The sequence below is a fragment of the Myotis brandtii genome, unplaced genomic scaffold (assembly GCF_000412655.1).
Source record: "Myotis brandtii unplaced genomic scaffold, ASM41265v1 scaffold627, whole genome shotgun sequence".
NCBI classification, from domain to species: Eukaryota; Metazoa; Chordata; class Mammalia; order Chiroptera; family Vespertilionidae; genus Myotis; species Myotis brandtii.
In genome coordinates, this window is record NW_005370397.1 from 1515151 (window position 1) to 1529028 (window position 13878).

General features: G+C 39.5%; 1 protein-coding gene across 1 annotated transcript in view; it reads right to left on the reverse strand.

Moving 5' to 3' along the window:
* TFB2M (transcription factor B2, mitochondrial) overlaps positions 1-13878 on the reverse strand; it is a 25630-nt gene that overhangs the window by 4432 nt on the left and 7320 nt on the right. Inside the window, exons 3-7 of the mRNA XM_005880125.2 lie at positions 12478-12628; positions 11750-11898; positions 8962-9051; positions 5433-5495; positions 1896-2059 (exon numbers count right to left, since the gene is read on the reverse strand). Coding sequence (XP_005880187.1) covers positions 1896-2059; positions 5433-5495; positions 8962-9051; positions 11750-11898; positions 12478-12628 — 617 coding nt within the window. The remainder of the gene's footprint in view (positions 1-1895; positions 2060-5432; positions 5496-8961; positions 9052-11749; positions 11899-12477; positions 12629-13878) is intronic.

Sequence of the window (13878 nt, forward strand, 5' to 3'; positions counted from 1 at the left end):
GTGACAGGGGGCGGTGCCCCCACCCCCCAATCGGCCCTACCCTGAGCGTGACTGAGGGTGGCATTGCAACCTCCCGATCCGCCCTGCTCTGTGCATGACGGGGCGGCGCCCCAACTCCCCAATCGGCCCTGCTCTGAGCCTGACCAGGGGCTGCACTTAGGGATTGGGCCTGCCCTCTGCCACCCGGGAGCAGGCCTAAGCCAGCAGGTCGTTATCTCCCGAGGGGTCCCAGACTGCGAGAGGGCACAGGCCGGGCTGGGGGACCGCCCCCCCCCAGTGCACATATTTTTGTGCACCGGGCCACTAGTATATATATATAGATATATATAGACTACTGGTGAATACATCATAAAGCAGAAAACTGCCTTATGTGGTAGCCTATCAAGAAATCATCAGTGAGCCTCTGACAATAAGAACAACTGCAATAAAATATTTTGGTAGAAAATATTTCCAATACTTTTTCATTTTGAATGGAATCCTCATCACAGATGGAAATATGCTTTCAATTCAGAGATCTCAAAGGGAATTTTGAACATTTAGCACCACAGGTTACCATATTTGTTCCTTAATTTCATATATACATATCTATAATAACAAAAGGATAATATGCTAAGTAGACCGGACAGCAGGCAACCTTCTGGATGACCTTCTGGACAAAGCCGTAGGTGCGAGAGCCAAGCCCCTTGCACGAATTTCATGCATCAGGCCTCTAGTATATATATTTGGTGAGTGTGGCTAGATGACTGACTTTATCCATTTGTTCCCCATTGATCCCCCTCCATCCCATCCCTTCATCCCATCCCTCCATCTCCCCAAACAACCATTACCAGAAGGGGACAAGATAAAAAAATAGTGGATTATTTTTACTGGCCTACTGCCATTTTTAATGTTTATTTTTACATAAGTTTTGTTCAACTAACAGCTCATTCAGTTACTGTACACATCAGCCCTATATAAAAGTTATACTTATGTGGATACAAAGGAGATAATAACTCTTTTTACCAAGCTTTATGTAGAAACAAAAATTTTGGTTCAGGGCAGGGAAATCAGGGTGGTACAAAGATCCATTCCTACTCTGGTTAGGGAACAGAACCAATAAGAATGGGCAATGTAGCCCTAACCGGTTTGGCTCAGTGGATAGAGCGTCGGCCTGCGGACTCAAGGGTCCCAGGTTCGATTCCGGTCAAGGGCATGTACCTTGGTTGCGGGCACATCCCCAGTAAGGAGTGTGCAGGAGGCAGCTGATCGATGTTTCTTTCTCATCGATGTTCCTAACTCTCTATCCCTCTCCCTTCCTCTCTGTAAAAAAATCAATAAAATATTTTTTTAAAAAAAAGAATAGGCAATGTAGCCCTAGCTGGTTTGGCTCAGTGGATAGAGCATTGGGCTGTGGACTGAAGGGTCCCAGGTTCGATTCCAGTCAAGGGCACATGCCTGGGTTGTGGGCGCAATCCCCAGTAGGGGGCACGCAGAAGAGAGCTGATCAATTATTCTCTCATCATTGATGTTTCTACCTCTCTCCACATCTCCCTTCCTCTCTGAAATCAATGAAAATATATTTAAAAAAAAAGAACAGGCAATGCCAAGGTAGATGGTGGGTATTCCATCAATCACGCCAACTTTCTCCATCCCAGCCAAGCAGCTACTTCTTCATGAAGGTTAATCCAAGAAGGAAAAAAATTAACTCAGGAGATTTCATGGAATATATAATTATACTTTTCTCAAAATGTGTGTCAGGCAGGAGGAAGTATTTTGGAGAAACAGATGAGTGAAAACATGGTACCTCATTCTGTTAATCAAGGTACACAAAATATAAAAATTGGACCTCTAACATGAAAGTATAATTCTCACATTAAATTGCTACTTTTACACTCACTTTTATTCTTCTTACTTACGTTATGTGGTCGATTAGCTTGCCATGGCGCTTCAAAAAACACTGCTTTGTCATGTGAAAAAATACATCATAGTTAACAGATGTTAAATGTTGTGAAAATAAATCTTTATGAGGTGTCAACTGAATGAGACACAGGTTTTGTTGTGTTTGTTGTTCTAATGATTCCTGGAAAGGAGGGAAAATAAATTGTGTTAGTCATAAAATATTGCCAGAGCAAGACATTGTTCCCTCACTCATTCAATCGCCACAGAACCTAAGTGTCCCTGTATGTTCTTAGCAGCTGTGCCAAGAATGCAAGGCCCTAAGCGCTCTTTGCCTGAGCCAGTTCTCACGGTTGTCCGCAGTGAGCCACCTTGAGGGATGAGGTAACACCTCCCTCCGGGACAAAAGCAGGCTTGCTTCATGTTTGCCATAAAACAGGTGGGCTCCCTCAGCTCCATGTTGTTCCTCAGCTGCAGTGCGAACCCTCTGCATGCACACCATCCAACCATGCCACCTCACAGCCCCTGTGGGACTAGGGAGCAAATGAAACCCTTTGTCTAATCCAGGAGTCTGTATCTTTGGCCACCATTCATGAAGACCAACAGCTTATTGTAAACGGGGTAAAACCAATCCCAAACATGTAGTGAGTCTCTTCTGTACTTGAAGCACAACACCAGATCCTAAGAATAAAAAAATACTATTGACATATAATTTTTTAAAAATATATTTTATTGAGTTTTTTACAGAGAGGAAGGGAGAGGGATAGAGAGTTAGAAACATCGCTGAGAGAGAAACATCGATCAGCTGCCTCCTGCACAACCCATCCTGGGGATGTGCCCGAAACCCAGGTACATGCCCCTGACCAGAATCGAACCTGGGACCCTTCAGTCCACAGGCCAACGCTCTATCCACTGAGCCAAACCGGTCAGGGCGACATATAATTTTTAAATGGATACTTTTTAAAAATATGGGGTTAGCAAGCTGTGGTCCACAGCCTGCCTCTTTTTGTATAATCTGGAGCTAAAAATGGCTTTCACGTTTGCAAAGGATGGTGTGTATGTTTTCTTAAAAAGGCAAAAAACAGCCCTGACCAGTGTGGCTCAGTGGATAGAGCGTCGACCTGCAGATTGAAGGGTCCCAGGTTCGATTCTGGTCAAGGGCATGTACCTTGGTTGCGGGCACACCCACAGTAGGAGGCGTGCAGGAGGCAGCTGATCGATGTTTCTCTCTCGTCGATGTTTCTAACTCTCTATCCCTCTCCCTTCCTCTCTGTAAAAAATCAATAAAATATATTTTTTAAAAAAGCAAAAAGCAGAGAACACATGACAGAGACTATATGTGCCCTGAAAGCATAAAACTTTACCAGCTGGTCCTTTACAGGAAAAGTTTGCCAACCTGCTCCAGTATACAATATTGCACTAATTAAAATGAAAACTATATATGACTTAAAGTAAGTTTAAGACGTATTTTTCTCCCTAAAATTATACCTCAGAAGAGAAGGAGCCTTATATTTCTTTAGGAAATCTCATATATTAGGTAGTGATCACTTATTTACTTTATTTTATATATATCTAAATATATATCCTATTTGGGGAAGATATATTAGCCCCCCACCCCCAATTATAATCAATTCCAGCTTCTAGTTTTGGATGGCTGCAGCTTAGGAATTGGTAGAAAGGAAGGCAATGAAATGCAAAATAAGGAGTAATTATTGTTTTTGTTTTTTGTTTTTTTGGTGCTCTTGACTGGAATCGAACTCGAGACCCTTCAGTCCACAGGCTGATGCTCTTTCCACTAAGCCAAACCAGCTAGGGCATATTTAGTAATTATTAATTAGGAACAAAGATAACACAATTCAAAATATTATACATTGTTGTTAAGTCTTTTGAAGATGACTTTAAAAAGCACCTGCATAGCTCAGTGGTTGAGCATCAACCGAGGAACCAGGAGGTCACAGTCTGATTCCCAGTTAGGGCACAAGCCTACGTTGTTGGCGCAATCCCCAGTGGGGGGCATGTAGGAGGCAGCCATCAGTGATTCTCTCTCATCACTGATGTGTCTATCGCTCTCTCCCTCTTCCTTCTTCTCTGAAATCAATAAATATATATATGTATATATATTTTAAAGCAATCTGCTAAATAGTTTTGGAGTTACAGATACACATTTACTTGATAAATGGGGAAGAAAAAACTTACCTGATGTTAAATGAGTGCTTATTTGTAACTTTAAAAATGTCAATAAAAGCATAAAAACATGCAATCATTGTGTGAAATCTCATATTGAGATGGAAATGAAGATGATGTGGTCTAAAAAACTTTAAATGTCTCCAAGTGTTTCTGTAGCAATTATGAATCAAACATACATGTGAAATACCTGAATAAAATTCCTTAATGAAACATAACATTTAGTTATTTCATCTTCATCCCTAAAAGTTTATATACTTACTAGAGGCCCTATGCATGAAATTCGTGCAAGAGTAGGCCTTTCTTCCCCCAGCTGCTGGCACCGGCTTCCCTCTGGTACCGGGGACCCGGGCTTCCCTTGAGCCCCAGCTTTGTCCGGAAGGACGTCTGGTCTAATTAGCATATTACACTTTTATTATTATAGAAGTTGGCCAAAAAACTCTTTTAGCTTTTGATCTTGTCATTTAGAAAGTATCTCATATACAGGGTGTTCATTTTGGGGGCATTTGGATAAGTTCCTAATGGTCCCCAGCCAAAACATATTACTCCTATTAAATGATGCTTTTGAAGAGTGAAAGAGAATTGCTGGGTGGAGTGCAAAAAGGGAAAAAATAAAAGATAACTAAAATCACAATGACCACTCTATTATCAGTCTTAATAATAAATTTCTAAATTGATAATTTTCCTTTTTCCCTTTAGTGGCAAGAGTGAAAAAATAATAAAGAAGTTAGCAAATGGGAACTTCAGACTGAGTTGGTACACTGGGATGAAAGCATTATTAGCATTTATTCCTAACATGGATCTTTTTAATTGAGTTCAAAAATTGTTTTTGAAACTTCAGCTACTCTATTACAATTTCACTACAAGTATCTTGATATAAACTAAATGGAAGATCGCTTTATAACATCATCACTTTGGTTCTTTAGAAAGGGGAAAAAAAATAAAATAAAAGCCCCACCTCCTGGGTTAGAAACAGATGTACCTGTTGGTAAATGCAACCATTACAAGCAGCAATATTACAAACGTTTGATTAATTAATAAGGTATAAAATTTTGGTTTTAGTTTACCAAATTAGATGAATAGTAAAATGATTACATTTTCCAAATTTGAGATGTATCTTCATTTCAAAAGAGATAAAAATGGAAGTCAGATTCTGTGTAAGTCTATTACTATGCTAGCATCCTCTGTATAAATAGCTGGGAAAAAACAAATCTCTCCCAAAGTAACTTAAACTTATTAAAAGCAATAAGATATGTGTAAAGAACATTTCCAGATATTCTAAATGTAAATAAATACAGAATACCGGATAATCTTAAAGAGAACAAAGGATGTTCCACTTAGAGGGGAAAGGAAAGGCCTTCATTCACCCTTACCTTACTCTCTGGCTTTTCCCGCTGCCCACGTTGACTGCACATGTCAAATGACGACCAAGGTTCCTGGAGGGAAGTTAACAAAAACATTTCTTTTCCTGCTCTTTGGTCAAAGTGCCTCAAATTATTGTTGCCTTTAGAAATGTTTTTCCTAAACAACAGAATGAACCCTAATCACCAAACTAATTGGTTTAAAGAAAAATATGTAACAGTTAATTCACATACCTCTCTCCTTTTTTTTTTTTTGGATAAAGAAAAGGAGAATCAGTCCTGGCTGATGTGGCTCGGTTGGTTGGAGTGTGTCCTGCACACCACAAGGTGGCATGTTCCATTCCCCAGGCACAGACCCCAGGTTGCAGGTTTGATCCCCAGTTGGGGCATGTGCCAGAGGCAACTGATTGATGTTTCTCTCTCATATCAATGTTTCTCTTTCTCTCTCCCACCCTCCCTCTCTCTAAGATCAATAAGAAAAAAATAATAATAAAATAAAGATACTTTAAAAAAAGAAAAAGGAAAATCAAAGGTCAATCACAATATTGGTAACTCTATTACTTATTTAGATAAAAGAAAGTTACCCTTGCCCTAGCCGGCTTGGCTCAGTGGATAGAGCATCGGCCTGCGGACTGAAGGGTCCCAGGTTCGATTCCGGCCAAGGGCACATGCCTGGGTTGCGGGCTCCATCCCCAGTGTGGGGTGTGCAGGAGGCAGCCAATCAATGATTCTCTCTCATCACTGATGTTTCTATCTCTCTCCTTCTCCCTTCCTCTCTGAAATCAATAAAGAAATATATTTTTTAAAAAAAAAGAAAGTTACCCTTAATATTATTACATAAATAGGTTCTCAAGTTATAATTTTTAATAACCAACATTTCGATATCAGAGTCACAATCAGTTTAGGTGTTATCAGGTCATATTAAGGATATTTCTGTTCTACCTTAGTGGAAAAGCCTATTATTCAAACGCATCTGAATATGTTGGGACATGTTAGGACAGTGATGGCGAACCTTTTGAGCTCGGCATGTCAGCATTTTGAAAAACCCTAACATAACTCTGGTGCCGTGTCACATATAGAAATTTTTTGATATTTGCAACCATAGTAAAACAAAGACTTATATTTTTGATATTTATTTTATATATTTAAATGCCATTTAACAAAGAAAAATCAACCAAAAAAATGAGTTTGCGAGTCACCTCTGACACGCATGTCACAGGTTCGCCATCACTGTGTTAGGAGATACACAAGATACTTCCGTCAATTTAAAAAAGATCATTATTACTTTTTTGTATCTAACTTTTGTATGTACAAATTTGTATGTGAAATAACTTTAAAAGATGACCCAACCAAAAATGTATTATAAAAAGATATATACACACACAGATTAAATTCCAAAATAAGAGTGGTTTAAAACAGGATCTGACAAAGACTCAAAGACTAAAACTTTACAATACTGATTCAAAAGGGTGTTGTCAAAAAAGTGGCAACTGAAGTGGAAGGAAAATTCAACTGTTGCTCATGTGTGAAGGTCTCGCCGTTCCAGGAATGTCACTACGTGGGCGAAGGCAGAGCAGCGCAGTGTGCAGTGGGTCCCACAGTTCCCCCCACTCAGGCCCATTCACACACTGGGTACCGAGGAGGCTGCACCCCCATCTACCAGGCCACAGGAGAGGAAACCTCAAAGACCCCGGGAACTGAGTTCCACAACTGACCCCCCGGTTGTAGATACACAATGGACAAATGCTTGAAGTGCTGGGTTCACAAAGACCTCTTTTCCTGGAGGTTACTCAATGGCAAAACTCAACCTAGGGCCTCTGAAAACAGATACTGCAGAACAAGAAAGAAAGTATCCTGAAAGCTAGTCTTCAGGGAGCCTCGATGAAGAAACGCGTGGAAAGCCACAAGGACAGAAGCGGCTGCGAGGAAAAGCCCACAGAATGAAAGGAGATACGCAGGGTGAGAAAGACTGTAGAGGAACCAGGAACGCCGTACCAAGATGACAATATCCAGTGCAGACAGAAAGCAGGGACAGCAATGGAGGCTAAACGTGAACAGAGTTCTGGGAATAGAGGAAAACAGTGAGAGCATGACCGATACAAAAGACAAGGAACAGAGATACAGCCTAAGAATCTCAGATGCTTTGGAGGGAAAAAACAGAATTGGAACCAAAGCTAAAATCAAATGAAATAATCTTCTAACAACTAAGTATGCACATTAAAGGGCCTAATGTGTTCCTGGACATCAATGAAGGGACTCCACGAAGACATGCTGGAAAATTTAAAGATTAAACCACTATATCCTTAGAAGAACGAGGGCTCATAAAATATGTAAACATGTATCACATAAAAAATACTTGCTCTACACTCTATCTACTAACATAAAAAGTGTGCAAATTATGGTGTGAAAGAAATAGCATTTATTAATTTTTCTTACACTCTAGACCCCAGCTATTAAAAATGGTAGCCACTAGCCACAAGGGCCATTGAACACTTAGAATGAGTCGTTTGAATTGAGATGCTATAAAATACACACTGGATTTCAAAGACTTAGTACACATGTACGTACACACACACACACACACACACACACAATGTAAATTATGTAATAAAAATTCTAAAATATTGATTACACACTAAAATGACATTTTGAATTGAGGTTAAATAAAATATTTAAATTATTTACCTGTTTCTTTTTTACTTGTTATAATGTGGCTACAAAAAAATGTAAAATTGCATGTGTGGCTCACATTATACAACTCTGATTTTGCCTAAGGAAAGAAACTAAAAAAACAATGGGGCAGGGATGCTCTATAACAAAGTGTTACAGTAGCCATTAAAAACTTAAAAAGTTCAGTGACAAGGGAAAAAACTTATAATTAAGTATTTGCTATTAAGTGGGGAAAAAAAAGTTACAAAATAAAATAACCTTCACTATATAAAGAAAACAAATCATAGAAAAAATAAAAGAGTAAAAATATGCCACAAATGTCAACAATAGTGACACCTGGATGATAGAACTGTAGTGATTTTGTTTTATTCTTCTTTTGTTCTTTTACATGTCTTACAGTCTTAAAATGAACATATATTATTTTTACAATAAAAGAAAAAAAATATTTCTGACAAAAACAGGACAAAGTATATTCCACAGCCTGGCCGGTGTGGTTCAGTGGTTGAGCGTCTACCTATGAAATAAAAGGTCACTGGTTCAATTCCCATTCAGGGCACATGCCTGGGTTGCGGGCTCGATCCCCAGTAGGGGGCATGCAAAAGGCAGCCAATCAATGATGTTTCTCTCTGATCAATGTTTCTATCCCTCTCCCTTCCTCTCTTTCTAAAAATCAATAAAAACATACTAAAAAAAAAAAAAAGAATTATATTCCACAGTTGGAAAAAAATAATAAAAGTAATCTTGAATTTTTCTCCATTCACTGTTCACTAACATGTAAGCTCTCTGAAAGCAATCAATCTCCCTGTTGAAATTTTTTTATTAGTGTCTTGTTTTTTCCCCCGCCTGTTGAAATTCAAAGGGCTCTACTCACCGTATGCAGAAGCTTCACATCATAAGCTACTTGCCAGAGCACACTTAATGCGTAGTACAGGTTAGGGTTCAGGGGGTTTGCCATCATCCTCTAGGAGGAGGAAAATAGAAGGTACTTGTTATACAAAACTACAATCAATCAAAACCAAATGTCTTAACAGTAATACCATAATAGTCTCTAGAAATTAAAGGAAAATAGAACATAAAATCTTAACTGTAACCATTTCAAAGAGAAAGGCCTTTTAAATTTTCATATTGAACTATATCATCATGGACACTTAAAATAGAACACAATGCAGACTGCAAAATCTCACACAAAAAAAATAAACAAAAATGTTTTGTGGAGGACAGGTATGTTAGAAATGTGTGCCAGGTGGCTATTAAATTTTGAGTCAAAATTGTTTAGATTGATACTTGAAAGATACCTGAGAGAGAGGAAACCTCGTGTCAAAAGACCATAATAAAAGAAGCATTAGGACATTCTAGCCACAAAATGGAAACTGAAAAGGCATCTCCTATTTCTCTTCCTTTCATTCTTTCCTGTACACTATACGTACAGCTTCAAGGTCCTGAGACCCCTTGCTCTCCCTGACCCCTACTCTCCTCCACAGATAGTCAGTGGTCAATAAATCATCCCTTCATTTCTTGCCCCACTATCCTAACCACAGCTCTGTTACATACAAATAAATATCTCTCATTACAGTAGATTAAAAGATTAATAACAGGAGGCATTCTGGGCAGAAAAACATTATCAAGGCAACATCAAGGACTTCAGGAGGACCTTCTATATCAGTGAATTAAAAGGAGAGTCTAAAACCGTAAAAATTCCACACACAAAAACTGTCAGAATAAAGGAATTTGGCAAAGTTGAAGGATACAAAATCAACACACAACAATCAGCAATACACACTACACTAACAATAAATAATCTGAAAAGGAAATTAAGAAAACAATTCCACTTACACTGAAAACTACAAAACGTTGAAAAAAAATTAAAAAACACACACACAAATAAATGAGAAGACATCCTGTGTTAATGGCTTGAAAGACTTAATATTGGTAAGATATCAATACTACAAAAGTAATCAACAGACCAAATGCAATCCCTATCAAAATCCCAAAGATGTGTTTTTGCAGAAATTAAAAATTCACCCTAAAATTTATATGGAATCTCAAGAGACACCAAATAGCCTAAACAATCTCTAAAAAGAAAAAACCGAGAGGACTCACAATTCCTGATTTCAAAACTTACTAAAAAGTTACAGTAATCAAAACAGTGTGGTACTGGCATAAAGACCAACATATAGAACAACGGAATAAAATAGATCAGAAATAGGCCCTCATGCATATGGTTGGTCAAGTGATTTTTGACAAGGGTACCAATGGGGAAAGGTCAGTCTTTCGACAAAGGTGCTGGGAAAATGGCATGTCCTTATGAAAAAGAATGAAGCTGGACCCTTACCTAAAATCATATAAGAAGGGTAATTCAAAATGGATCAAAGACCTGAACATAAGAGCTAAAACTATGAAACTCTTAGAAGAAAACATAGGGGGAAAGCTTCATGACATTAGATTTGGCAACGAGATATGACACCAAGGCAAAGGCAACAACAACAATCAAAGACAAATTGGACATCATCAAAATTATAAACTTTGGGACTCAATCAAAAGATACCATAACAATGTAAAAAGGCATCCCATAAAACAGGAGAAAATATTTGCAAATAACATACCGCAGAAGGGATTAATATCAAGAGTATTTAAGAACCCCTAAAACTCAACAACCAAAAAATAGACAACCTGATAATTCCTCCAAATACAAATTAACCACAAAAAAAAAGATACTCATCATAACTAATCATTTAGGAAAATGGAAATTCAAAACATCAATGTGATACCACTTTAAATCATTATGATGGGTATTATTTAAAAAAAGAAAAACACAAAAAACAGAAAACAACAAGGGTTGAATATGGAGAAATTAGAACACTTGTGCATTGCTGATGGTTTATAAAATAGGGCAGCCACTATGAAAAACAGTATGGTGGCTCCTCAAAAAATTAAAAATAGAATTAGCGTATGATTCAGCAATCTCACTTCTCGATATATAGCAGAGAAATTAGAACACTTGTGCATTGCTGATGGTTTATAAAATAGGGCAGCCACTATGAAAAACAGTATGGTGGCTCCTCAAAAAATTAAAAATAGAATTAGCGTATGATTCAGCAATCTCACTTCTCGATATATAGCAGGGACTCAAAGAGATATCTGCACACCGATGTTCATTGCAACATTATTCACAATAAGCAAAAAGTGGAAGCAACCCAAGTGTCCACTGATAGATGAATGGATAAACAAAAGATGGTGTGTGTGTGTGTGTTCACATGGTGTGTGAACAATGGAATATTACTCAGTCTTAAAAAGGAATGAAATTCCAACACATGCTACAACTTGAATGAACCCTAAAGACATTACTAAGTGAAATAAATCACACAAAAAGTGAAATATTGTACAATCCCAACTATATGAAGTACCTAGAATAGTCAAATTCAGAGAGACAATGTAGAATGATAGTTGGGGCTCACGGGAGGAAAAAATGTGGAGTTTGTGGTAACAGTAGTACCACAATGTAACTGTACTTAATGCCACTGAACTGCACACTTAAAAATAGTTAAAATGGTAAAATTTATGTCATGAGCCCCAAATAAAATCACACAGATTAAGACTAGAGGAAAATTACAGAACACTTTTAAGATAAAATACTAGTCAAGTACTTGTTAGACACCTACCTGGGATTCCAGTTCATTAAAAAAAAAATTTAGTTCTACTCGTCCATATCTATATATAGAAGTACAGGAATATATGTCATGTAAAACTTTCCAAATCATCTTTTTCTCATTTTTAGTTGGGAAGATTCCAACGACTTTCAAAGGGATACCTGTTAAGTATACAAGCAAAAATATTTGAATAAATTCTTAACACTTTTTTCCTGTGACTATAGTTTATTGAGTCAAACTAAGTTAACAAACTATATAAATTTTATTTCAATTAAAACTAAGCCTCAACATGTTTCCATGATATGGAACTTGGCCTTGGCAAAACTGCTCAGATTACTATGTCTAGCTGAGGGGAAAGCAATAGTCAACCTAAGAGTCCTGGCCGGGTTGGCTCAGTGTTAGAGCATCAGCCTGCAAACCCAAAGGTCCCGGGTTCGATTCCGGTCAAGGGCACATACCTCAGTTGCAGGCTGCTCCCAGGTCCAGGCCCCGGTCAGGGTGCATGCAGGAGGCAACCAATCGATGTTTCTCTCACATTGATATTTCTGTCTTTCCCTCTCTCTAAAAAAAAAAATCAATGGAAAAATGTCCTCAGATGAGGATTTTTAAAAATCAGCTTAAGAGCATCTGCGCATAAATTGTACAATACATATTGCACACAAATATCAACAAAGCAGATGCACTGCTAGAGATAGCTGGCAAATTATAAGGTATTTGTTTTAGTAAATTACAAAAATTACCTTTTGACCAAGGAAGTGTTTCTATTCCAAATTTTTGAAAAAGCAACTTTGAATTCACAACAGGTTTTATTACTCCAAAACTTCTAGGATCCAGTTTAAAGAAGTCACAGTGGAGCACATGTAGTTTTCCACCGAGCTTTTTTCCTAGGGACTAAAGAGAAACAGAGATAAAATGTTAAGATATTTTAGTGTTATGCAATATTATCCTATAATAGAGGCCCAGTGCATGAAATTCATGTGGGGGGGACGGGGAGGCCCAGTGTCCCTCAGCCCAGCCTGCACCCTCTCCAATCCGGGACCCCTCCGGGGATGTTCAAAACCGGCAGTCAGACATCTCTCTCGCAATCCAGGACCACTGGCTCCTAACCACTCACCTGCCTGCTGCCTAATGCCCCCAACTGCCCTTTCCTGCCGGCCTGGTCACCCCCAACTGCCCTCCCCTGCCGGCCTGGTCACCAACTGCCTTCCCCTACTGACCTGGTCACCCCCAACTGCCCTCCCTTGCCAACCTGATCACCCCTAACTGCCTCTGCCTCGGCCCCCACCACCATGGTTTTGTCCAGAATTCGGACATCTGGAAGATGGCCGGTCAACCCAGTCTAATTAGCATATTACCCTTTTATTAGATAATAAAGGCTTATATGCAAATTGGCCCAACGGTGGAACTACCAGTCAATATGACATGCACTGACCACCAGGGGGCAAACGCTCAATGCAGGAGCTGCCTCCTGGAGGTCAGTGCACCCCCACAGGGGGAGTACCACTCAGCCAGAAGCCCTGACTGGGCTCACGGCTGGCCAGCACAGTGACAGTGGCGGAAGCCTCCCCCGCCTCTGCAGCAGTGCTAAGGATGTCTGCCTGCTGGCTTAGGCGGAGCGGGCCTAAGCCATCAGTCAGACATCCCCCAAGGGCTCCCGGACAGCGAGAGGGCGCAGGCCAGGCTGAGGGACCCCCCGAGTGCACAAATTTCGTGCACTGGACCTCTAGTTATACTATCTAATAAAAGAGAAACATGGTAATTAGTCGTAACTTCGCTACCCTTCCCATTGGCTAATCAGCGAGATATGCAAATTAACTTCCAGCCAAGATAGCGGCCGGCAGCCAGGCAGCTGAAGCGAACAAGGAGGCTTGCTTGCTCCAGTGACGGAGGAAGCTAATGTTCCCCACCTGCCTTGCCAGCCTCTGAGCAGCAGTTTAAGAAACAATATTACAAATATAGAAGCTAAACAAAACCCCAGAAACCTGCTTTCAGCCAGCCGGGCTTCAGCCAGCAGGACCGCAACAGTGTTTCAATTATAGAACCCAAACAAACCCAGATCCCTGCTTTCAGCAGCAGAGGTCTCAAGCTGGAGCCGGCTCTCAGCTCCAGTGACAGCCATAGAAGGTAAATAAAATCCAGAA